General features: G+C 46.9%; 11 protein-coding genes across 11 annotated transcripts; 6 read left to right on the top strand and 5 right to left on the bottom strand.

Annotated features, from left to right (window-relative positions):
* Nucleotides 1-291: 291 nt before the first annotated feature.
* Nucleotides 292-1,159, top strand: BDR25DRAFT_354481 (uncharacterized protein; the record flags this gene model as incomplete). Its single annotated transcript, XM_033695321.1, has 4 exons — nt 292-506; nt 558-590; nt 646-984; nt 1,042-1,159. The coding sequence occupies 4 exons, from the start codon at nt 292-294 to the stop codon at nt 1,157-1,159; spliced, it is 705 nt and encodes a 234-aa protein (XP_033548066.1).
* A 41-nt stretch (nt 1,160-1,200) lies between these two features.
* Nucleotides 1,201-1,840, top strand: BDR25DRAFT_354482 (uncharacterized protein; the record flags this gene model as incomplete). Its single annotated transcript, XM_033695322.1, has 5 exons — nt 1,201-1,249; nt 1,308-1,467; nt 1,503-1,555; nt 1,584-1,693; nt 1,760-1,840. 5 exons carry the CDS (start codon nt 1,201-1,203, stop codon nt 1,838-1,840), a joined length of 453 nt encoding a protein of 150 aa, XP_033548067.1.
* Nucleotides 1,841-1,871: 31 nt separating this feature from the next.
* BDR25DRAFT_354483 (uncharacterized protein) lies at nt 1,872-2,143 on the bottom strand (the record flags this gene model as incomplete). Its single annotated transcript, XM_033695323.1, has 3 exons — nt 1,872-1,978; nt 2,032-2,071; nt 2,111-2,143. 3 exons carry the CDS (start codon nt 2,141-2,143, stop codon nt 1,872-1,874), a joined length of 180 nt encoding a protein of 59 aa, XP_033548068.1.
* A 267-nt stretch (nt 2,144-2,410) lies between these two features.
* On the top strand, nt 2,411-3,272 carry BDR25DRAFT_354484 (uncharacterized protein; the record flags this gene model as incomplete). Its single annotated transcript, XM_033695324.1, has 5 exons — nt 2,411-2,611; nt 2,642-2,684; nt 2,740-3,010; nt 3,052-3,160; nt 3,189-3,272. 5 exons carry the CDS (start codon nt 2,411-2,413, stop codon nt 3,270-3,272), a joined length of 708 nt encoding a protein of 235 aa, XP_033548069.1.
* A 39-nt stretch (nt 3,273-3,311) lies between these two features.
* BDR25DRAFT_325024 (uncharacterized protein) lies at nt 3,312-4,018 on the bottom strand (the record flags this gene model as incomplete). Its single annotated transcript, XM_033692191.1, has 3 exons — nt 3,312-3,668; nt 3,717-3,847; nt 3,901-4,018. 3 exons carry the CDS (start codon nt 4,016-4,018, stop codon nt 3,312-3,314), a joined length of 606 nt encoding a protein of 201 aa, XP_033548070.1.
* Nucleotides 4,019-5,734: 1,716 nt separating this feature from the next.
* Nucleotides 5,735-9,730, top strand: BDR25DRAFT_367984 (ABC transporter-like protein; the record flags this gene model as incomplete). Its single annotated transcript, XM_033697034.1, has 6 exons — nt 5,735-6,469; nt 6,613-6,692; nt 6,744-7,170; nt 7,223-8,654; nt 8,700-8,834; nt 8,889-9,730. 6 exons carry the CDS (start codon nt 5,735-5,737, stop codon nt 9,728-9,730), a joined length of 3,651 nt encoding a protein of 1,216 aa, XP_033548071.1.
* Nucleotides 9,731-11,791: 2,061 nt separating this feature from the next.
* Nucleotides 11,792-16,106, bottom strand: BDR25DRAFT_354488 (uncharacterized protein; the record flags this gene model as incomplete). Its single annotated transcript, XM_033695325.1, has 25 exons — nt 11,792-11,937; nt 11,987-12,053; nt 12,102-12,138; nt 12,181-12,330; nt 12,376-12,428; nt 12,496-12,540; nt 12,602-12,616; nt 12,656-12,738; nt 12,829-13,019; nt 13,045-13,200; nt 13,251-13,311; nt 13,343-13,496; nt 13,531-13,692; nt 13,773-13,916; nt 13,986-14,195; nt 14,240-14,252; nt 14,303-14,458; nt 14,553-14,661; nt 14,685-14,743; nt 14,811-15,068; nt 15,120-15,324; nt 15,376-15,452; nt 15,492-15,953; nt 15,989-16,027; nt 16,093-16,106. 25 exons carry the CDS (start codon nt 16,104-16,106, stop codon nt 11,792-11,794), a joined length of 3,066 nt encoding a protein of 1,021 aa, XP_033548072.1.
* A 175-nt stretch (nt 16,107-16,281) lies between these two features.
* Nucleotides 16,282-17,595, top strand: BDR25DRAFT_285677 (uncharacterized protein). The gene is made up of 2 exons (XM_033688200.1): nt 16,282-16,573; nt 16,694-17,595. The coding sequence occupies exons 1-2, from the start codon at nt 16,308-16,310 to the stop codon at nt 17,418-17,420; spliced, it is 993 nt and encodes a 330-aa protein (XP_033548073.1). The 5' UTR covers nt 16,282-16,307; the 3' UTR covers nt 17,421-17,595.
* Nucleotides 17,596-18,289: 694 nt separating this feature from the next.
* BDR25DRAFT_354490 (uncharacterized protein) lies at nt 18,290-19,659 on the bottom strand (the record flags this gene model as incomplete). Its single annotated transcript, XM_033695326.1, has 9 exons — nt 18,290-18,329; nt 18,385-18,440; nt 18,487-18,502; nt 18,564-18,679; nt 18,746-18,936; nt 18,969-19,082; nt 19,115-19,283; nt 19,340-19,587; nt 19,635-19,659. The coding sequence occupies 9 exons, from the start codon at nt 19,657-19,659 to the stop codon at nt 18,290-18,292; spliced, it is 975 nt and encodes a 324-aa protein (XP_033548074.1).
* A 29-nt stretch (nt 19,660-19,688) lies between these two features.
* On the top strand, nt 19,689-22,092 carry BDR25DRAFT_313845 (uncharacterized protein; the record flags this gene model as incomplete). Its single annotated transcript, XM_033691412.1, has 2 exons — nt 19,689-21,266; nt 21,319-22,092. 2 exons carry the CDS (start codon nt 19,689-19,691, stop codon nt 22,090-22,092), a joined length of 2,352 nt encoding a protein of 783 aa, XP_033548075.1.
* Nucleotides 22,093-22,257: 165 nt separating this feature from the next.
* Nucleotides 22,258-23,156, bottom strand: BDR25DRAFT_24904 (uncharacterized protein). Its single transcript, XM_033685997.1, has one exon. The coding sequence runs from the start codon at nt 22,792-22,794 to the stop codon at nt 22,327-22,329; it is 468 nt and encodes a 155-aa protein (XP_033548076.1). The 5' UTR covers nt 22,795-23,156; the 3' UTR covers nt 22,258-22,326.
* Between the last annotated feature and the right edge of the window lie 509 nt (nt 23,157-23,665).

Genomic DNA, 23,665 nt, shown 5'->3' on the forward strand with positions numbered 1-23,665 from the left:
GTCATCTTGGGACATTGGTTCTTTCCTGCCCTCTTATAACGCGGCAGCACCTGTCTTCCCATCAGCATCGACTTCCACTCCCGAACAGCCACTTCTGGTTTTGCTACAGTGCGATCTCCATCTTGGAATAGGAAGTGGCCTCATTCACTCTGGGTCTCGGTGTGGCCATAACAAAAGGCGTCCCGCACCCGCTCGCTCGCTATCTTTCTTCCACCAAACATCAAACAACTCCATTCATACACGCGACATCACAACTTAGCATCACTCGCGTTCAAGTCTAAATCAATCACAATGGTTATCGCTTCTCCCATCGTGCAGACGATTTCGACAACCTTCTTCGGAAGCACCACAGTCTCTTCACCTTCAACCACCTTTACCTCGACCTACTCCATCCCTACAACCTTTACCGCCACCATTACGCCCGATCCATTGCTGGTTGAAATCGTCGACCCACACGCCGATAATAAGTCATCCATCGGTGATCCCATCACGCTCGCTATACTGTCGTAAGTTGTGTTCCATCATCCGCAAGATATCTCCTGCTAATATAGACGCAGTCTTCTCGTTGCCACACTCTTAGGAGGACTTTTGTCAATACTGTTCCCCTTGCATTCTCCGATCAAATTCTCCTAACGCAGAATGCAGGTACTGGTGCCTCCGCAGGCACAGGAAGCATGAGAAGCGCGACGCCGAAGCCCAGAAGCAACTACCCACAGACGACGATGACACCGAAAATGAACCCCCGGCCGTCTTGAACAAGACGGCGCAGCAACCAGAGCCTCGCCGCAGTACGATGCCAGCCCAAGATCCTACCAATCCCGAGCAAAATCCCACCCCAGCCCAAAAAGATGTGGCACCGCCCGAGCCGAGTATGCAGCCTCAAGAACCTGCTCCGCCAGCTCAACAACCCACGACTCAAGATCCTGCAACTCGGCAAGGAACCAAATCAAATGACCTACCACCGATTCAGGAAGCCGATAAAGCGTGAGGGGGAGACGCCGTGAGGTGGCCACCTGGTGTCTAGTGTTTCGAGAAGCTTAGATTATACCTGTCAAAGCTTGATTGGTTCGTGGCGATGGGTCTTGGGCTGGTGGTGTTTTTACCCGTTCTCTTTTGTGGTCCCCAGTCAGCAATGACCTCTATCCCTAACTTCCCGTAATTGCTTTCCCCGTTGTTCTTAATTTCCGTCTCTTAATGATAATGTTTGTATCCACCGTTCATGATCTGGCCTACCGCTTTGTTGTTGCTCGTGTTTGCTGTACTTTCCCTAAACAAGCAGGAGTTTTGTATAGCCGTTGCGTGATGAGCCTTGCATGTTGCCTGCGGCTTACTTTTGGAAGGAAATAGCACGGATGCTCTTAATACGGGACTTCTTATCTTCCAAGGTCATTTAACGGCCAAGTCACATGACTTTATTAGAAATCAAAGGCCCATACTGCTTGCAGTAACGGAGCTCTCCAAGCTCTAGTCACCTACACTACTTTGACCCACTGCTGCCTTAGCTATGCCACATGCTGCGGCCTAGAACTATTTCTGGCCTTAAGTCACATGACGGGTTCACATAGTTCTATATAAACCCGTAGTCGCCCTCTTTTGGCAATCAATCCGGTTCCTCATACCTCTGGTGCTCCTCCTAGCTTCGCACATACCCTATGGCAAACTCCTAAAGCTTCTGTTACCCCAAGGTTCCGAAGTGTTCTAGGATCAACTTAGAAGTTAGATGAGCAATTGATACACGCCGGAGTTCTAACATTCGGAGCGCAAAATATATCAGAAACATGCAGGGAAGGTTCCCCAACCACTTCACGAGTTAAATGCTCAAATATTTTTGGCTGTTTAATTTTCTCTTTCCCGAGGAAGTAAACCGCCATTCACTGAAAGAATATTCTAAGCATCGACCCACGCAAACCGTGATGTATTGTCCTCTCTCCGAAAGAGTGCTCAAAAGGGATGTGGGTAGTCTGATCTCGCCGGATGACTATCACGTGAGGTCAGGATGAATCCTAGGTAATTTTAATTACGATATCTCACCTTGCCACAGAGGCGTAGCAGCTTCGCGTTGTATCAGTGACTAAGATCTGTTGGCTGGGATGGAGAAGGGAGTAGCTACTAGCCACCTCTTGTTTGTTGCTTGAGCACGCATATCGTGACACTAAGAAGTAATCACCTAAGTGCTATATCTTCTAGCAGTGTGCAGTATAGTGCGGGTATACGAAAATTACAGGTATTTAAATCTTACAGTAACTTGTAATTAAGCAAGTCCTAAGAAGATATTATATTGTATATGAACTACTCTGTACTTTAACTATAATATTCAGATTAATATTGCCTAGTTTTTAAAGTCCTGTTGTTACACAACAAATATAGCAGCAATGAGAGCGTAGCGCACATTGTAGCACGATTAGCACTTATGAGCATGCATCCTGCCTTAGATAATCCCCAGGTGTTTCTGGAAGATCAACATCTCTGCATGGCGCGCAATTTAATCTATAATCGCATGCATCAAGTCCGTGAGCGATTTTGTGGACGCTTATCCTTCGACCTACACCAACAAACGTGGCAATCTATCCATATGGACATCGGCGTCCGAACATATCCAACGTTCCACGACGTGATCATCTAAACTCTGACCAATGATCAGCCGCAACATATATTAAACAAAAAACTGGGTAAATTTGTTTGCGGTCGAGGCTTCTCTTTTAGTAACTATGCCAAGAACCAATGTTTTTGATAGGGAAGTATGCGCTGAAGATATTTTAGATAATGGACTACGGCGCTGTGCCGTAATATGTGCTGAAGTTTGCCTTCTTTCTCGACCGCCGCTGCCTCTACGGCAGTGTAAATGTAGGCCTATTCATAACACCGAATTGCTAGTTTTCATATCGGCCAGAAGCGGGCCAAACACACGTATACAAGGTCAGATCTCAGCCGAACTCAAGGTTCAGCATGGGTCTGCCACACATCGCTTCTGGCAGTTAGTCTGCGCAAAGCCACATGCTGCCTTTACTTGGTATATAATCAGCACAATACTGTGCGTCTAACATGTCCAAGCCCCTTCATCTTGTGTGGGTGGCGACTCAAGCTCCAGCCACTCATGAACGCCCAAAAGCTTCTTTCCACTCCACAATCCGCGAAAGCGGGAACCTGCCAAGATAAAGCCGTTTTAATAGTGCCATATACGTCCCGAGCTCGACTTATGTAATACTTTTTTGCACCTTCACAATCTGAACAATCTAAATCCAACGTTGAAGGTGAAGAACTTTTCCCAGTAGGTTTGTCTCCACCTACAGAGGTTCTAAAGGCGGTGCCATTCAGCTATCTGCCATGGGATCGAAAGGCGGTTCATCGAACTCAATCACAGGCCTGTCCGTCGGTCTCAATATCCACCCACTAGGAAAGATGCTCCCATCAATTCTATGTTCAGCTGCCACCTCCAACAACCGATCATAGTCGCGACACTGGTGCTGCACGTTGAAGTTTGGGTGCGGGATATAGTGACCTTTTAGCCAATTGTATGTTATCAGATTTGCGTCCGCATCACACATGAGTTTTTGTCGAAGGATGTCTGCACAGTGGTCGATATGGTCTCGCCATTCATCGGGGTGTTGTCTAGAGTACGTGGAGTCTTCGGTGTAGTAGTCTGGGTACGTTGCCATCCAAAGGCTTTTCTACAGACACTTCAGTGAAAGTTCGACTCCTGTCAGATGGCGACTTACCACGCAATGAATCAGATGGATGGCTTCAAACATCGCAAGCCGACCACCGCCAACATCCAGTGGTGCTACGGCTGCAAATCTAGACGCGTTTAACTTTTGAAACACATCTTCAGAAATGCGCATCACTCCCACTATTACGCATGTCAGTTTCTATATGCACGCAACCAAGATTCGGGGTTCATACTTGGAAGAATTCGAGCCCAAGCCTTGTCTACAGCTTCTGAAGGAGGGCCTTTGAAAATTGAGGAACGATCAAAGGTACCGTTGAATCGAATGATACGACTTGGCGGATGATAACCCATGATCAGAGCTTTGGTCAAAATCGATGTTGGTCAATTCTATAGAGTTGTTTTGAGAAGCTTCAGCACTTACACCAACTATCCAAACATGGCTGGCTATGTCGAGATCGGATATAGAGGCCGGATATAAGAAACGACGCAGAGAAAGAAAACAGAATTAGATGGGTCACCCACGGTAAACCGCTCTTGAAGCACTGACGCTGCGGACGTGGTGCTTCATTAAGTTGAGTGTTATTTTCGTCAATGAGGTGTTCGAAATTGCTTGTGGGAGTTAAATCAAACGAATCATCTACTGGAACCTGAAAATATGAGTTCATATCGTAGGTATGGCGGATGGAAGCTTCACTGGAGATTCATAATGCGGATTGAGTAAGAATGTGGGCTATATGTCATGCAGAGAAACTGGAATGGTGCGGGAGTGGGATAGAGCGAGGAGGTATTCCTTTCACGCGCTAATGCAAGACGTCTTCTGGAAGGATGTCCGCTAAATTAAGAAAGCGAAGGCATGAGTGGGCAGTGTTGGAATACCACATTCTACCAGGGTATCTACACGATATCAATAATTCGCTTTCTAAGAGGGGTCCCGACATCCTTGTTTAATTTAAAAAACTGCAGGGCCTATTCTGGGGGCGAAAATATTGTTATGTCGAGTTGCCTCTATTTAATACTCAGCTTAATCGTCGACTCCCTTCTAATCTGTACATACCCCAAAGAGCAACACTCAGACGAATCACGAGCACGCAAAATGCAGCTGCGATACTGGTTTGTAGCTCTCCTGCCCCTTGCTGTTGGTGCACCAATAGCCTCAAACAGTACGTGCAAACTCTTTTTATCCCTATGCCTCTATTTAAAGTCGTCGTTCTAGTCAAGACCCGCCATGCGATACCTTTGGAGGAAGCCGAGAAAAGCCCCATGCCTTCCACAAAAGTGCCCGCTATGTTTTATAAATACGGCGCGGATACTATCGAGCGGGAGTAAGGTTTCAAAGTATGTCTCAAAACAGCTTGGAATATGGGAAAGGAGCGAACGATGAGACGGAGGGCTATCTAGACCCTTCGAGAATACAGATTAGGGAGGGGTGAAATATGACATCCATTTGCAATGCACGATATTGTATCGCATGCAGGGAACTAATAATCTTGAAACATTTTCCTGTCATGTTTCTGTCATCTTGTGAATTTGTATAAAGACCTCAGTTCGCAAGAACCAGAGGTCTGGTGCAACTTTTCTGCCGGGGTTTTGGAATACATAATTCCCTGTCTGCTCATGCTCGCCCTAAGTGAAGGATCACCTTCCCAGAAAATATTCCTGCTCTCCCGAGTGAGGAGACAGGGAGCTTCGAAGGCAAGCACGGAAGGCAAACGGTTGCCTTCCCCTGCAGAGTAACGGGTGCGGCTGAGGCACAGTTCTGTCTTAATTATGCCAACACCAAACTTATCATCCTACATTTGCCGATTGGAGGGAGAAACTCCGTGCCTCTAGCTAGATAAGAAATTCTTTACGAAAAGGTCTCCTCACCTAGATATTATAGCCCTTTGGGTTTGCCGTCTCGTACTTCTCCGTACAGTCCGACGCACTCGGCTCAATTTCGACGCCACATCACCATCGAACACGATTGAAATATTCTTCAAGTCAGCTAATGGAGACATGTTTTTTGAAAAGCGCAAACTCTCAGGACATTCGGATAAATTCATTCAGTCAACCAGGCAGACAGCACGAATGGCTCTCACGATTATTCTCCAATGTCTCGGTACGCTTGCTGCGTTTGGCGCCGGAACAGCTCGACCACTGATGACCATCATTTTTGGTGAGCTTGTTAACGCATATAACGACACTTCAGACAAAGAAGTTTTGAATCATCTCAAGAATGTGGTCGATAAGAAGGTCTTTATTCTCTTGATTCTCTTTCTTGGGCAGTGGGTCCTTGTGTTCACGTACGGATCCCTATTTTCTATCGCCGCACTACGATACACCGTGAACCTTCGGGCTTCCTATCTCAAGGCGTTTATCTCTCAGGATATTGAAGAAGCCAAAGAATCTAAGGCGGCTACCGATCTCTCGTCGAATATAGGAGTGATAGAGGATGCCATTTCCGAAAAGCTTGGAACCGTGCTTCAGGCCCTCGCGACTGTGGTCTCATCGTTTATTATCGCTTTCCTTCGGAGCTGGAAATTAGCCTTAGTTCTGTCCACGAGTATCTTCTTTTTGATCTTCAAAGATCTGATAACATCCCTTCTCGATGCGCGGATTGAGAAAAAGTGTCAAAACGTCGCCTTGCAAGCTGCAGAGCTCGCCGAAGAGTGTTTTACGGGCATCCGCACAATCGCCTCCTGCTGCGCGGAAGAAAAGGTGAACGCCCAGTATGAACGAATTTTAGATCAAGTTAAGAAGGAAGAGCTGCGCAAAAGTTCCATTCCCGCCATACAGTACTCCGTTAGCGCCTTCGTTATTCATGTACGTAAGTTTGAGCTACACATACTAGGGTCTCTCCAGTCTGTTTCAAAGGCGCCACTTAAGTGGTGCTTCAGAATGTTGTTCATTGAGAATTATCTCGTATTTGTCTCTATGCACGTCTGCTAACGGTCCTCCCACTGTAGGCCGTGTACAGCCTTTCATTCTGGTATGGTACAAAGCTTCTCAGTCGTGAAGAAATCGATAGTGGTGGGTCGATCCTCATGTATGTCGGAATGTTAAATGTCCCACTTATCATGCTAACGAACAATTACAGCGTCTTGCTATGCATGAATAGTGCGACAAATGCTTTGAGATCGTTGATCCCCACATACAGCATTTTAGCTAAAGGCAAAGCTGCACACGCATCGCTTATGCGGGTTATTAACGCGGTACCTAGACTAAACCCGTTTTCTACTGAGGGCCTCGTCCTCGATGCGCTATATTCGCGTATCAAATTTCAAGATGTAGAGTTTTCGTATCCAAGTCGCCCATCTGTGAAGATTTTAAACAGGTTGAACTTGACGTTGGGAGCTGGAAAGACCACTGCAATTATTGGAGCTAGTGGGTCAGGCAAAAGTACTCTTGTGTCTCTTCTGGAGAGATGGTACGATGCGCAGTCGGGATGTATTCAGATAAACGGTGTCGACATCCGTTCCTATAACCTCAAGTCGTTAAGAAGCAATATTCGTGTCGTTCAACAGGTAAATTCACTGCCGAACCCAGGAAATTTTCAATCCACTTATCGCGGTGTAGGACTCAGTCCTGTTTAACGACTCTGTTTTCAACAACGTTGCCTATGGTCTCATCGGCAGTGAACTCTACGACATGTCTGATAATGATAAACGACGGCTCGTTGTCAAAGTTTGCAAGGATGTTCAGGCCCATGACTTTATCCAACAACTTCCTCAGGGCTACAATACAATTGTCGGCATCCGCGGTAGTCTGCTAAGCGGAGGGCAAAGACAGAGGATTGCTATTGCTCGTGCCCTAATATCTAATCCCGTCATACTCATATTCGATGAAGCTACCTCTTCACTTGACGCAGAATCCGAATGTCTCGTACAAGCAGCCATCGACCGGGTCTCCCGAGGGCGGACAACCCTGACGATAGCCCATAAGCTTGCAACCATCAAGCGAGCAGATCGTATCGTACTTCTAAAGAACGGCGTAGTCAGTGAGGAACGGACACATGAGAGTTTACTGCGTACTAGCGATGCATACCTTAAAATTTGGATAGCACAAAATCTGACACTGGAGGGACGCTGGTCACAAGATCTCCGCAAATCAGACGATAGTGATGTGTCTGCATCTCGGGGATTTGACTCCGATCCCGAAAACGATCTTAAACGGAACAAGGTGACGGATGGAAGCGAGATTGTAGGAGTGGACATGACCGAGGAGTACTCAATGTCGTTCATGGAGACGTCGAAGCGCGTAATAAAAGCTAGTCCGCTTTTGCAGTTTATTTTTTACTCAAGTTTCATAGTTTGCTTTGTTGCCGGTTTGGTCTATCCCGCAGACTCGATTGTTTTTGGAGAAACCCTTACTTCGTGGCAAAAGCATGGTAGCCAAATGGTGCAAGCGATCAACTTCTGGTCTCTAATGTTCTTTATACTTGGAATAGTTGGATTCTTTGCATTTTTCTCGGTTGGATCGCTCTCGTCGATCGGAGGCACTATCACCGCTCGGATTTATCGTGGAAAATATTTCGGAGCATTGGTCGAGCAACCCGCCTCCTTTTTCGATAAAGATATCCACACTCCTGGATTTCTCGTGGCACGCCTTTCCACCGATCCAAGTTACCTCCAAGGATTTGTTACTGTCCTAAGTTCTCTGGCCGTTAGTGTGATAAACCTGGGTTCGTTCCTCATACTAGCACCGATATTTTCCTGGAGATTTGCTCTCGTCGCAATGTTTGGAACGCTTCCAGTCATCATAATAGCAAGCTTTCTAAGAGTTCGATCCCAGATAAGGAAAAACAAAAGCTTGAGCGAACCTTTGATGGATAGTGCACAATATGCTGCTGAGGTGATTGCAAATATCAGGACTGTTTCGTCCTTTGCAATGGAAGGAGAAGTTTGTAGGACGATGGAGAGAAAGATGGAAAGCTCGCTGCCGGCCTTTTACAGGAGTCTCCTAGTGACAATGCCGCTTTTCGCTCTCTCGCAAAGTGGGAATCTGCTAGGTATGGAGTGTCCAGTAACTTGATGTCCAAGCTAAGGCTCCGCAGGCATGACACTCTCTTTCTGGTGGTCAGGCCATCTGTTAGCTGATCATAAGATCACCGCAATGCAGATATGGATCGTTTTCAATGCTGTTGTTACTGGAGCAGATGCAGCGGGAGAGTTCTTTGGCAGCACAGCAAGTAAGACCCCAAGGTTCTCTGAACACGGAAATCTTTCCTGACAACTTAAAACAGGTATCGTTCATGCACGAAGTGCATGCGGCAGGATCTCTCGATTAGATTCTAAGCGATCTCAAATACTAGAATCGAGCAAAAATGACAAGGAAAAGCTAGGCTGTGGCTCCATCGACTTCGATTCTGTGTGTTTTTCATATCCCAACACTGTCAGTCAGCCTGTGTTGCAAGATGTCAGCTTTCGGGTGCCCCAAGGTCAGACGGTTGCCATCGTAGGTCCGTCTGGATCCGGCAAGTCCACAATCATTTCGCTCTTAGAACGCTTCTACAACCCAAGCCACGGAAACATACAAGTTGGAGGTGCTCCTTTATCATCGTTAAGCGCCTTGACTTACCGATCCAACGTCTCGCTCGTGTCACAGGAAACGCACCTTTTTGAAGGAACAGTCCGTGAAAATATCCTTCTCGGGGTCCCAGAGGAAGAAGGGAGTCAGGACTTGCTCGTTCAAGCAGCACGCGAAGCGAACATTCACGATTTCATCATGTCCCTACCTGAAGGGTACGATACTCCATGTGGTAAGAAGGGAATGGCATTCAGTGGCGGGCAGCGCCAACGTCTAGCCATAGCTCGCGCATTAGTAAGAAACCCAACTATTCTTCTGTTAGACGAAGCTACCAGTGCGCTTGACTCCAGTTCTGAGCTGGAAGTAAAAACAGCCCTGAAGAACGCTTCGGTGGGAAGGACAACAGTCGCTGTTGCACACCGACTCTCCACAATTCAGGATGCGGACTCCATTTTTGTTCTTGTTAATGGATCGATTGTCGAGAAGGGCTCCCATGCTGAGCTGATAAGTTTGAAAGGAGCTTATTGGACCATGTGTCAGCGGCAGAACCTAGATTAGGGATAACGATGAAAATTCTAAGGCTATGGATTTGCGGCTATTGCCTAGCATGTTGCCAAAGAACATAGAGTATGGCCAACGTGAAATCAAGATGTTGAACCTCTTACCGAAACCAAGGGAGAACGTTAACAGGATGTAGGTTTCTCTCCCAAATTACCTCCGTCATGTGGTAGGTTGCATAATAACCTGCGCTGAGTAAAGCAATCTACGAAGCTATTACAAGGAAAAGTCTAATCGGTGGATTGTACAGTAAACCAAGCTAGAGGAGTAGCCAGAACGAAAACAGAGGGTCTGCCCACGGGCCGGGGATGCTAAGACGCTAGCACGTGATTGCCGAATCATTGCAATAGTTGGTTAGATTTCATGATATTTGAGAAATAAAGATTTATCTTATGTTTAACTTGCTAGTTCCTCTCATAACAATCCTTCATTTTGATGATGTGACCAAACTTATTTTTAATATTACCATCCTTTGAAAATATTACGTAGACATATCGCTCTTGATCTAAGTTTCTCCAAATCTAATCTGTGCGTCTAAAGAAGGACCTTGTAGGTAAGTGTCTATTGTGGGCATGCTAATTGAGGCTATGGTGAAGTTTTACTACTCTGAGTCAGGGCTTCCAAAAGGCCGTACTACGGTCTGCACAAAGTGAACCGTAACGGTCACGTGTTCAGTACAAACGTACTAAGTTCGTGAGCCGTACCGTACAATTAATAATGCCCTAGGTACAGTACGTAGTACAGATCATATTACCCTTTTAGGAAGTTTATATAGGGGTTCTAGAGGGGTAGGAGGGCTCTAGCGAGCAGGAGGCCTGCAGGCGCTTAAATCTCTTTCTAAGGGGTTTAATCTATCCATCTACAGTCTGTTGTCTCAAAAATGCCTATTACAGACTATTTTCTATTGCAGAGCTATCTATCCACGCCTCTTGCCGCCTTACAGGCCTTATTTAGTCCTATCTGCTCTTGTTACTAGGGAGAACTAGTTATTTTATAGTTAATTAGACCTTAATCTTGCGTCTCTAGAGACCTATAGTCTTAGCTGTTTTAACTAGAGTACAGCGTACTTTAATTAAATTATACTACTTGTACAGATCACGTGAGCTGTAACAGTTACAATACGTACACCTACCTCTCCTCCTCCCTGTCGTACAAACGTACACAAAATCTCACCCGTACAGGCCTCAAAATCGCCCAATCGTACAGTACTACGCCTCGTTGGAAGCCCTGTCTACTGCATCGATCCCCAGACTTGAACGACACCGTTATTCTTAATACACTGCATGCTGCTGACTTGATTAGCTAGAAGTTTTGGAAGGATGCTTAAATCTCCTTCTCAGTGTTTTAATCTATCTATTCGCAGTCAGTTGTCTTAAAAACGCCTACTGCTAACTATTTTCTATTACAGGATTATCTATCCACACACCTAACACCTCAAAGGCCTCACCTAATTTATTAGATACCTCTATTGTCTAATTTTGCGCAATCTCTTACCTAGACCGCAGAAGTTAAGAACCATATACACTGCGTCTCTTACCTTATCCCGCAATAGTATACTGCCTATAGCTGAAGATTGATCGTAGCAGGGCAAAGTAATCTGCCTCTAGCTCCACTCTCCAGAGCCCTTCTACTCCCCTAGAATCACTATACAAACTCCCTAAAAGGGCAATACGATCTGTACTACATACCATACCTAGAGAATCATTAAACGTACGGAACGGCTCACAAATTGGGTATGTGCTTACTAAACACGTGACCGGTATGGTTCACTTTATATGCCCTGTTAGAAGCCCTGCACAACCGAGAAGTTACTCGTTTTTCTATTTACCTTTTGCTGTCATTGCTACGGAAGAGAATTTTGCGCAGATTGATGCATTGTCTGTCTATATGTATCTAAAAATCGTCGGCATATTGCTTGCGGAACGGGGTCTGGAGACTTCAGTGGCAGTTGATATAGTGGGGTATTTGGATTAGTGAAACGGGTGCTAGGGGTGGGGGTGGGTCTTTTGCCAATAACGGGGATAGCGATTAGACATGAGGATGGAAGTAATCTTGTTATTATTATGAAGCTGAAGAGGGATGCTTGGGAGGACTGAATTTGTTTAGCGGATGAGTGAGTATATGATCTGGGTATATCCGAGAATCCAGTATCTGAATATTCCTCTCTTTCAAGGAGCTAGCCTCAACGAGAAAAGTTTCAGGATGTTCTCAAATTTCTCATGTCGCATATGATAATAGTCGCTTTTCGGCAGGAACTTCTCGTGTCAGTCATAAGATCTTTGATATCTATATATATAATGTATGGCAGGATAAATATTCGAAACTATTGGTTCTCATCCAAGGCATTCCTAACATCTGCCACTCACTCCACATCGTCCCAACTTCTACCATATATCACCGGCCCCAAACTTCCTCAAGCTACCCTCTCCTAGTCTGCAACAGAAGATGACTAATCTTCTTCCTCCCCCTCCCCCTCCACAGCCCTCGTAGCCAGTACATACTTCTCCCTACCATTCTTGTTCATCTCATGCTCAACTGCACATTTACTTAGCACCACAATCATGTTCTCAATTGAAGGATCCTTGCGGCTTCGATCCTTCCTGCCAAGATCATCCGTCCACCTAATCTTATTCAACAGGAACTACGCAACTGCGATGACGATAGTGACACCAGCGAATAAGTTCAAATAACCACAACGCTAATAACATCCGCACATCTGTCTTGGCTCTGATGAAAGTAATCTCGCGGGTTGTACATCTGTGGACTACCGGAGAGTCATCCAAAGAGCGTGAAAACTGTAGCAATTGCAACTACACTGAGAATCGCAGAGACTAGCTGAAAGCTAGGCCATGTTTACCCGCCAAGTGTCACGAAGATAAGCCAATTCTATGTGAGCGAGACTTTGAGGAGCAAGATTTCTTAGACAGAGCCGAAGTTTCGCATGATATCACCAGTGAGAAGATACGTCGTACCGCGGATAACCCAAGTCCCGAGGGTAAGGACGATGCCTAGGGCGACGGAGATGATCAAGATTTTGGGAAGTTGCCATCCGGCAGGTCTTTTTTAAGAGTAGGCATTCTAAACAATTCTTAGGTCACGAACTGAGGGCTGCGACGGCATCAACTTACCGTCTCTAGTCATAGCGGTCAAATGACCTCGTTGCTGTGGCATCTCGACGACATGATACTTATGCTCGGGGAAAACCTCCGCTAATCCATCTACACGCTCCACAAAGTCGTGCTGCGTTGTTCCAATTTTTGGAATTAGTTGGAAAAGAGTCGCAATGTACCTGAACGAAGCGTAGGAGAACTTACCTTAGACCACCGTGGATGAGCTTCTGAGAGTTGTAAACCTTCATTCCCAATGATAGTATCTTGCCCGTTTCATTAGAATTTGCGATTGCATCTCCAGTCAACATCTTAACAAGTACTCTAAGTTGTTGAGTCTCGACAATGGTCTGTGCGGTCGTACTCACGTGGAGGATCGAACATAGAGAGAAGGCTAAGCAAAATCTAATCACCGCCGTCTTTTTGGTATGCAACCCCAAGGGACCTGAAGCCTTTTCGGGCAAAATTGGTAGCCTTCTCTTTAAACATGGCTGCTGTCTCTGACTCGAAAATTGAAAAGTTGAGAATGGCTTTCGGAGCTCCCTTTGCACAGAAGTATTTGTCGCCGCCCATGTGATATACGGTCGTGATACATTTGAAAATTGGATCGAAGGGAGTAAATGTTTCAGTCTTCCAGCCTTACCCCAGAACCTCGTGTGCTTTAGGATGTCTCTTCACGGTGAGGGTGATCACTTTATCAATTAGATCTAGAGATTTAAGATTATAGGAGGAGGCCAGAGCGGCAACCGCCATCATCCAGTTCACGTCTTGACCCTCGGCTACGTATAAGCCTCGAATACTCAACTGATTAGCCGCCAATATTCCCGTTTTGTCGGAGCATAGCACATCGACACCCTGTGACAATTAGTCGATATGGATTTCATGATGGGTGTTATGAGAAGTAAGATGGTAACACAAGAGGGATGAGTACGTACAGCCAATGATTCAATGACAGTGGGTTTCTGAACAATCGCCTTCTGCTTCGCCAGATATGCAGCACCAACTGCCAACGTGGTAGTGGTGGCGACGGGTAGGCTGGGTTTCGTTAGCGTCTGCGATCGTTTCCCCTTCTCAAAGGCCTTGAATTATACAGCCAAACGGGAAGACTGAAGTTTGCAGAGGGGTACGGCAACAAGCGCTCACCCTACAAGAACGCCAACAATAAGGAAAATTAAAGCATAGTTTAGAAGATTGGCGGAGCCGTTGGAAGGAGTTGCAATCTTCAGGCGGCGGAAGAAACCTCTAATCCAAGCTACCATGGTCCAGAACACAACTAGAACGAGTAATAACGTCCTAATTGAGTTCATTATTGCCTTGAAATGTTCCTGAGCTATGGCACCTTCCACGAGGGATGCTATCTGCCCAAAGAATGAATTCTTTGCAGAGCTTATAGCAACAGCACAGGGTTCGCCTCTCTTCCATCCAGTAGCACAGTATGCTGGGTTTAGAATATTAATATTTCAACAATACAGATTCAATAACGGGAAACGAGATTGACTCACCAACTTCACCCATATATTTACCAATAGCAAGAGATTCTCCAGGAACGGCAGACTGATCGGTGGCTACAATTGCATGGCCTTGCAATACTGGATTCTCAGAATCTTCTTCATCATCAGTCCTTCTCTCGTCATCAGGACCTGATTCGATATTAAACTTGTCCTCCTCTTTAAGCTTGTTGTAGGTCGCAAAATCACCAGGACAATTGTAGTCACAGTAATGTGAGCATCAGCTGGTACTGTTTGGCTTTCTTCGATGATGACGTATCGAAGGCAGCGAGCCTCCTATATGACATCAATGTCCGCCTTACGATAGCTCCAGGAACTATATCTCGAGCCAGTGTCGACTGCTGCGAGCCATCTCAATCACGGTTGCCTTCATAGCATATCGCCCTTCAAGGCTCAAGCTGCAAACGACCTCCGCGGCTTGTTTTTCCTAGTACTAGCTAGTAATTGCGTTTAGCAGGAGGATACCCAGCGAAAAGAGTAGCGATTTTCACGACTTCATCCATGTTAGCTGATCTTGAGAGATTAACATTGCTAGAAATTAAACCTTCGAGGATGGGCCTAGTGAAGTAGCCGAGAAACTTCTTCAATATATTCTCCTTCTCTGCCGTAATTTTATTACACCCGACACCCGCATCAGCAATAGAGATCCCTTGGTGGATATCTGTATCCAACCAGTTCTCTGGAACAGTCCCTGATCGGTAGGTTTGGCTTGGGAGGAAGCTCCTGATCTCCAAAACGTCCACCAATGGTACCTTTTGCCTGCATCTACAGCACCCTTTTGCTGCCGGTCGAATTATTCGTCTGTATAGCTCTTGGGTCCGATATGAAGTGACATATCGTTGGACAGCAGTGTATTCGTCCATACCTTCTAGCCCGCTAAAACTCACAACAGACTTCGACCTGTTGACAACGAAGTTGCCGTTGTCCCCTTCTCCCTTCTCAATGCCATCTCCTCTCTTCCCTCCATGGAACCTCATATCTCAATGGTTCGTCCCAGATCGGAACAAGGGTAAGACAGGGAGGACCTCACAAGCGAACTCAAAATTCAGTGGAGGGGGGGGAATATGCGTTTTATGCACCCATTGGACCCTAATTGACGTCGATAGGCTCGTAACATTCCCAAACGCAGAGTGGCATTATCCCTACATTTTGCGAGAGGGAATCGTTCGCCGAGACAATTGGTCGATCCGCCCGCTGAAATTGAGGGATTTTGGTAAAGTTGGGACCAGAAAGGGGAATGGCAGTGCTGGCAGCACAATGATTAGCCTGGAAAAACTTAAGGTCCATGATTGACTACTGGAGGAGCTTAGGAAACTAGTCGAATGGCAGGAAGACCGGAAAATGGCACATATGTGGTAAAGACAATGAAAGTTCCGAAGGGGTAAAATAGGTGAATGGTTAGACGATGACGTTAATGTTGTTGAGGGGATGTTCGTAGCTCGCGGCAGGCCACGGATCTCCTGGAGAGTGTTGAGGCCTTTCCAAGCCTCTATCATCCAACTATCAAGCTTTCTACGGCTCAGCTTGCGACTCTCTTTCCATTTTGAGGGTTTGAGGGTAAGGGAATCATGTTTTGATTGAAAATGCAACCTTAGAAGAGAGAACAGCCTGTCAACAGATATGCTGCGGTACTATATCGCCACGAAGGGCCGAGGTTGTCCGCACAGGAATGAATAAGCAACCTTAGAAGCTGCAACTCCTCCGTCTAATTGTTAGAACGACCAGATAACACATAAGCATACCTCACTCGGTCGAGGACATAGCGAGATGCTAAAAATCTCGAATGTCACGTTTTTGACCGCTTATGTAATTATATGCACGGTCCATATCTACCGCTTCCGCCTAGCAAATTTCACGCCAAGGCCGAGGCTCAGCTAGTGAATTGGGAACATCCTCAGCTGCAATGTCTTGCCGTCCACTCTACCGTGCATCGAGTGCATCAACCACACGACAGGAAAGCCTATGTCATTGTTTGCGATAACGCGTCGCTACTCTGGCCCCGATGCTGGCAAATGGTTACGCCACCTGCATCGGACTATGCCACCCGAAGCCCTGCCGCCAGAAATCTGGATGATGATCATTCTCAGGCTAGACGACCATTGCTTTGCTTGGTTCATCTTAAGACGAGTATCGTCATTCTTTCGACAAGTTACCGAGAACGTCTTCGCACAGAGAATCATCCGGGACTTTGCAATCCGCTTTGCGGGTGATTATGCCCGGACAATCATGTAGTTCACCCTTTTCAGATGCCCTCTTCTTCCTCAAATCTCAGGGCTTTTATTTCACTACAAGTGACCGTCTAACGACACAAGAGGTCGAGGTCATTGGCGGTGCTAACGGTTCCAAAGAGTTCACAGCCTGCTGAACGAAGAGCAAAAACGGGAATGCGGCGCAAAGAGCCACTTGAATCTTTTGTTCGGCACGCAGACGCCCACCTTCTTTTTCGAGGCCACAAGATTCACCCCCCCCGACACCAAGGAGAGGGCTGTCCTTCAGCTTCAAGAACAACCGTCCGCATACGAGAGCTCTTTCTTTATGGTCGATATCAAGGAGGGTCCAACTCATAGGAAGTATTCACTGCCGTTCTATTTGCGTCGAAAGTGCTGCAAGTGCACCCCTCCAATAGAATCAACTCTGGACCTAGAGTATTGCAATTGTCTCTCCGATATCTTTTTTGCTCAGACGAGAGAAGACCGTACCCGCCTCGCAACATCATCGCACTTTGTACGATTTAGCAAGGAACTGAGAAGCTCGAAACTCCCGGCCATCGAATTAGACGTCGAAAATCGAGAACTGTCGTTTGACTGGCGATCACTATGTCAGAGGTTCTACTACGATGAGCTTCAAACTCGCCGGACGATGAGACCTTGGCTTCGAGAGCTCTCCCCAAAGCAGAGAGCTTACCTGCTCGACATTGGGCAGAAATATCTAAATGGCCCCTCTTCTCATGCTGTTTATGTCAAGGTTATGGAAGGGAGGAATGTTGTCAATGGTCCGGAGCTTCAAGAAGCCTGCCAACGAGATGGATGGATTTTCTGGGATGTTGAGGGTGAGCCTGAGAATCTAACTAGCTGAGCGATCTTTTGGGGAATATTGATCACCTAACACATTTTGACCTCGCGGTGGGACTGGAGGGGACTAGCAGTGACCACCTAATACCCTAAGGAGGCAAGAAGATGAACGCCATGAGGCAGTCCTTTGTGTGAGAAGGTCAGTAATTGATCTGTGGGATATTTTCGAGGGGTTGAAGGTGGCTAAGCTCTCGAGAAATACGTGGTAAGCCAACTATGAGTCATTCATATTTACCACACATCCAGGTATTAGCGAGACGCTTCTCACAATTTAATCGGCGCATCTGTCAACCGTGCTAGGTGCCATTCTGCTTTTAACTTTCGTGATTGACCTACTATTATTCTCGGCATGCCTTTCTTCTCCTAACGCAGCGGCTCAAAGTCACTCGTACTCAAAATCGGTCGTGCTATCGGGAAAGGGGATTTTGACGCAGGTCAATCAAGCTCATGAGCCCAATTTCAGAAGAATTTTACCCCAGCGCCTCAGAAGTTTGATTCGGAATCCACATTCCACGTAGCTCGACCCGCGGCTGGCTGTAAAACTTGTTTGGGAAAATCCATTGTTTGCTTCCGCCAGAACTTGCTTTTGGTGAACGTCATTCGATAGAGCCGCCTTAGTATGCTGGGGTATTATGGAAGGCCCATGACCGTATTGCATGCCCAGTTACTACTTTAGGTAAGCCAGATTCTGGATCCTATACTAGATAGGATTTGTATTGCGGCGTTAGGTTTGCCATCAAGGCGATGCTTATCCTCGAACGAAGAGCTTATTGCTTGTCGGCTCCTGCCACAGTACATGAAAACGGAGCTTTGACCGTTCAAGCTAATTTCTAAAGCCAAAGAGTCTCTAAGGGAAGGAAAGATTCACCATAATTACGACCAAACATAATCAGTCCTCTGTGTCCAAATGTGACTTCGTGGTGGGGGATTCAACAAACTACGGGCAAACCTTAAAGTTGCTATTCAACCCTACGCTCAAATGCCATTTTGCACGAGTAGCATTAGAGAACTCCCTTTTTGCCTGCTTTGAGTCAATCCCGCAACGCAGTACAGGAGTTTTTCTATCTGACGGGATCGTATGTACTCCTATCAACTCAGTTCATGTCAAAAAAAAGAAATGCAAAAAAAAATACTCTCATCAGTTTACGGGGTACGTAATCTACTTCGTAACCAACACAGTAAATGCTGAGGCATATTGGCACCGTCAGCGATTTTCAAGATTGCAAAATTCAACCCCACTAAATCTAGTATGGCCGCGGCGATCTAATCATCATCAAATCTCCCAGCTTATTTTTAGGGGCACAGTCGGATGCTAGGTTCCGTGAACACTCGATTGCCATTTCTGCTTTTCGATGCAGCATCGCAGTTCAAAGAGAAAAGGGTGGTGCAGATAGTGAACATGGAGTGGAAAGGCGAGAAGCAAAACAACATAGTTCTTAGTGAGTGTTGACCCAGATACCAAGTTAGAAGCGTGGTGTTCTTCAGTTTGACCCCCGGAGTGAGGCACCGACCAAATGGGGCTGAGATTATGTAATAACCCTACCCGCCGGACCCAATTGCTCCAGCCTCTTCTGACACAGCCCCCTAAGAGCCTCAAAGATCGCGCCAGCAAGCATCCCATTTCCCGGATTGACTTTAGCTACCCACATCATGCGATGAGAAAGTTCTCAACAGGCACCGAGCAAAAGAGCTGAAGACTGAGTTTGTCGTGATGCGTCCTCCCCTCGACACACTCAGGCACCCAAGGAAGACGACGCCGAATAGGATCTGATAGACAACTGACGTGTTTAGAACCAGATCCATGGTAACTACCTGCAGCGATGCTGTTAGAGCTACGTTCCTTTCCTTCCTTCAAATCCCTTGACGTCTGCCTATCATTTCCATCTCCATTTATGCTTATGGCCCTAGTTCTTCCCATTCCACCTTTCGGGAATGGCAACCAACGACTAAAAAGCGTATTTTGGTAACCCGCTCAGCCTCTCGGTCCCTCCCCGGTTGAAACAACGAATGACCCAACCAGACCCATGGTAAACAGCACCCGAGATGTTTCGGCTCATATATCGCTGACTTCAGCCCCATTTGTTTATGATCGCGTCCATCCGTGCTTGTACCGTGCACCCTTTGTTCTTGTATAAAGATGTATAGGCCTCCCCTATCCTCAAAATCATTTTCTGTCGTGACGTGGAGAGATATAGGGAGGATATTTCTTCCATTCCACTCCATCTCTTTTTCGTGCCTACCATCGAAATAGGGTGCCCCAAACACGGACAATATGCGGCCCTTATCTTTATTCCAGGTTGCTACGGCGTCGGCATCGGTCGTTATTCCTAATATCCCACGCGCTCCAACAGAGGAACTCGAACCAGCACCAACCCTCTTCAAAAGGCTAGAATTTCAAGAGCCCTGCGCTGAAGTCTCGGCTTCATGGGCTGCACTTGCACCTGAGGCAACCGGGGCCGTGTATGTCCCCGCCAGTGTTGCATATTCGTGCCTGCAGTCGGTACCTGTAGACGTCGAAGGGGATCTCAAACAGATCAAAGAGCTTAAGAATTTCATCGAGTTCCAGACGAATCTCAACTATGTCAAGGACGGTATCAAAACACATAACGAAGAACCCATCGATGTCAGAGGATCGCTCGATGAAATTGCTGCAGACATTCAAAAAGGATCCTACAAGAGCGATTACGAAGTGCAGCTTGACCTCCACAGGCTCTTTCTTAGTGTTGGCGATAACCATTTCAACTGGCTTTCGGATATCCTTACAGTCCTACCCTTCGTAAGGGCGGGTGGTGTCCTTGTCTCACTTTCGCAGGACTACACCAGCCTTCCTGACGTTTTCCTCAACTCAGATTTGGCTATGGCAGCCAAGTTCAACTATACCCCATCGCCTATAAAGACCGTGAACGGCAAGAACGCAACTGAGTACTTGAACGAAATTGCCTCGCAAGCCAACTATCACGATGCCGATGCTCGGTACAATAGGCTGTTTCCCAATCAGGCTCGAAGATCTATTGGACTCTCGGCTGATGAGGATGGTCCCTTTGTAAGAGGAGAATACGATGGCGCCAACACGACGTTTGTCTTCGTCAACGGCACCACCAAGACAATCCCTAATACTGCTCAAATTGCAGCATCCACAAACTTTACCGATGTCATTGATGGGCCGTCTTTCTTCAAACAGTTCTGTCAAGGTGTACTAGACACAACAGAGGAGCTTGAGAGCATGCCTACCACCACTGCTGCTGCCCTACTCAACGCCACTTCTACCTCAACTGCTTTATCTAAAACACTGCCGCGACCCACAGGATACCCAAGTCCTGTCATCGTGCAGAGCTCGCTTGCTCTTCAAGGATACTACCTCAACGGCAGTGGCTACGACGATGTCGCAGTTCTTGCAATTCCAGAATTCGGCCCAACGCTCGGCCTAGGTACTAATGAAACCGACCCAGCAGTGGAGACTCAAAAAGTACTCAGAGCCTTCCTAGCCGATGCGAGGTCAAAAGGAAAAAAGAAGCTCGTTGTTGACCTTAGGGGCAATGGGGGTGGGACTATCGTTGTAGGCTTCGAAGTCTTCAAGCAGCTGTTTCCTGGCATCGTGCCTTATGGTGCGTCACGATACAGAGCGCATGAGGCGTTTGAAGTCTTTAGCGCTGCCATTGCCGACTTCGTGACGAATGCGACCCTTGCTAATGAGAACCCTGTTCTGTATGAGACTATCTACAAGAATGCTGGCACCTTCGACTTCCAGAACGTCTTGAATGTTAGCAACCAGCCATTTCAGAGCTTTAGGGACTACTATGGTCCTTACACTAACAACAATGACACCTTCATTGCCGCTCGCCGATACAATGTAAGTATTTTTCAGCATCTACCTTGCAACTATCAATGCTAACGAGGCATAGTTCTCGAACCCTAATGGTGGCTATCCCTATGATGGCCTAAATCTCACTGGCTACCTTTCTAACTCTGAAACCTCTCCTCAACCCTTTGAAGCCGAAAATATCGTCATCCTTCAGGACGGGATGTGCTCATCCACCTGCTCCATCTTCTCTGAGCTCATGCGAGAGCAAGGTAAAGTCCAAACCATTGCCATCGGCGGTCGTCCTATCAACGCCCCCATGCAAGGTATTGGCGGGACCAAAGGCTCTCAAGTTCTCTCATTCCCCTCTCTTATTCAATTATTGGCCCTAGCTGTCAACTTCACCCAGCAAGTCATTGGTGTTTCCACAGCGGAGCGTGTCAACGCCACTGCGGTTGGAAATATCATTGCGACTGAACAGCTCTTAATACGATCTGCTCACACCAACCCCGATCTTCCCATCTTCGGTCGCGTCAATTCGCTCGATAATCTTCGAATGAACGACTCCAGCGAGACACCTTTGGAATTTGTTTACGAGGCGGCAGACTGCAAACTATTCAACACCTTTGACTCCTGGAAAGATGTCACGAAGCTGTGGAAGGCTTCCGTTGACGCTAAATGGGGCAAAGGCCAGTGCGTGTCAGGTAGTATGGGGGACAAAAGTTCTCTGAGCATAATGGGCAACCAACCCTTCAATCTCCAAGGGAAGGAACAAGGAAACTCTACACAGCAGTTCCAGGGGGCGGCTTCGGGAACAAAGGCCTCAAGTTTCATGTTTGTTATTGTATCGCTCAGCGTTACGCTGTTCTTGTTGTAATAGCGTGGTGGGTGAATTAGCCAGGTTATCTTCATTGAACATATTATTAGAATGGCTTTGGGGTGGATTCTCTTTTTTACATGCGGGTGTTTGCAGACATATATCGCATATAGCGCATAGAAAACGAAATCGAGACGAATTCTAGCATATTAACAATTCACTCCTTGGGTACTTTCCAATCATGGTGATCGATGTTGACCGGGCATGCTAAACAGATTAAACTACCGATGTATATCATAATTCACTCTTATTCCCTCCTCTTTCCCCTTCTGTCCCTTTCCCTTGATCTCCTTCTGTGTCATCATTGGCGGACTCTTTTCCCTTCTTGATCACAGCCTCTTCAGTGTGACCGGCCTTCTCTTTCCCCTTGGCCTTCCTCTTAATTTCCCGTTCCTCCTCGTTCATCTTCTTCCTCTGCCTCCTCCAGACCCACAACCCCAATGATAGCAGTAGAATCCCAACAACACCACCCAGCACCGTGCCAACAATAATAGGGGCACCGACTTTCGGCGAAATTGATGTAGCGCCAGCATTTGACGGACTCGGAGGCGTCGACGGCGGGAAAAGATATCTCCCAGAAGTCTCCGAGCCGGTGATAGTATTCCAACCCCACATATCTCCCCTCGCAGTCTCCGTCTCAGCACCAGACTCCGTCCCACCACGAGTTGAAACCGCAGTCTCCCATCCTGTAACGGTATGCATGAAACTCGTCCACTCTGTCCTTGTGCTTCTCTCTTCCTGCGTTGTCGTTGGGCCGAGAACAAAGCCTCCGGCTGCGTTTTCACACCAGCTTTCCGCTATCCCCTGCCAGGCTAACGATGGGATGGACGGCGCAGAACACTGGTGCTGGATCTTGTCTGCTATAAGGGATGTCCTGTCTCCGAGGCCAATGGAGCATAGGCATGAAGCGTACGGAGTGGTAGAGGAACCCCCCGGGCCTGGGATTGCATGAGCGATGCAGTCAGGGGCGGAAAGAATGCTGGAGGCGACTTAGATAGAACATAAAGGTCGGGGAAGGAATCTCGGAGTGGAAAGGTCCAAGAAAAAGACAGAGAGCGAGAAGCGAAATATTGGGGGAATTGGAAAAGGAAGGATACGAACTCATACGACACGATATTCTTCGCGCATGATAGAAGCGCCATATACGCGGGTATTGAGTTCAAATCGTATTTTGATACCATTTGGTCACGACAGAGGAGCGATTGCACCATGTCACTAATGGTTGTGCAGTCCTGCGGAGACGCCATCTTGAGTGTCGGATGCGATGAGGTGATATTGCATGGATGCTGGAGTTGGAGAACACGGATTAATTGAGTAGTCTCTGGAATAATCCGAATATTTTCTAGATAACGCCTGTAGCCTTTAATGCCCTCTGTTGAACAATTTTCTCGATCCGTAGTGTTTCTAGCGTCGCTCGCTGCAGTATACGGTTGTCGCGACGCCACGCAATCCTCAACTTCCTAAAGCCTGTAAGGTGGGGCACGCGATCTATTTTATATATCTCGCTCTCGTATCCATTCATATACAGTTCCGATCCCAGAATTCGATAGCCTAGAATCCTTCGAGAAAGGAC

This window comes from Lindgomyces ingoldianus (genome assembly GCF_010093535.1).
Source record: "Lindgomyces ingoldianus strain ATCC 200398 unplaced genomic scaffold BDR25scaffold_14, whole genome shotgun sequence".
NCBI lineage: Eukaryota > Fungi > Ascomycota > Dothideomycetes > Pleosporales > Lindgomycetaceae > Lindgomyces > Lindgomyces ingoldianus.

What these genes read in the sequence shown, in the direction of transcription:
- BDR25DRAFT_285677 (XM_033688200.1), top strand. Translation starts at nt 16,308, where the DNA reads ATGTCATTGTTTGCGATAACGCGTCGCTACTCTGGCCCCGATGCTGGC. An exon ending in GATTATGCCCGGACAATCAT is followed by an intron (nt 16,574 to 16,693) that starts GTAGTTCACCCT and finishes ACGGTTCCAAAG; the next exon opens with AGTTCACAGCCTGCTGAACG.
- BDR25DRAFT_24904 (XM_033685997.1), bottom strand. Translation starts at nt 22,794, where the DNA reads ATGCATACCGTTACAGGATGGGAGACTGCGGTTTCAACTCGTGGTGGG.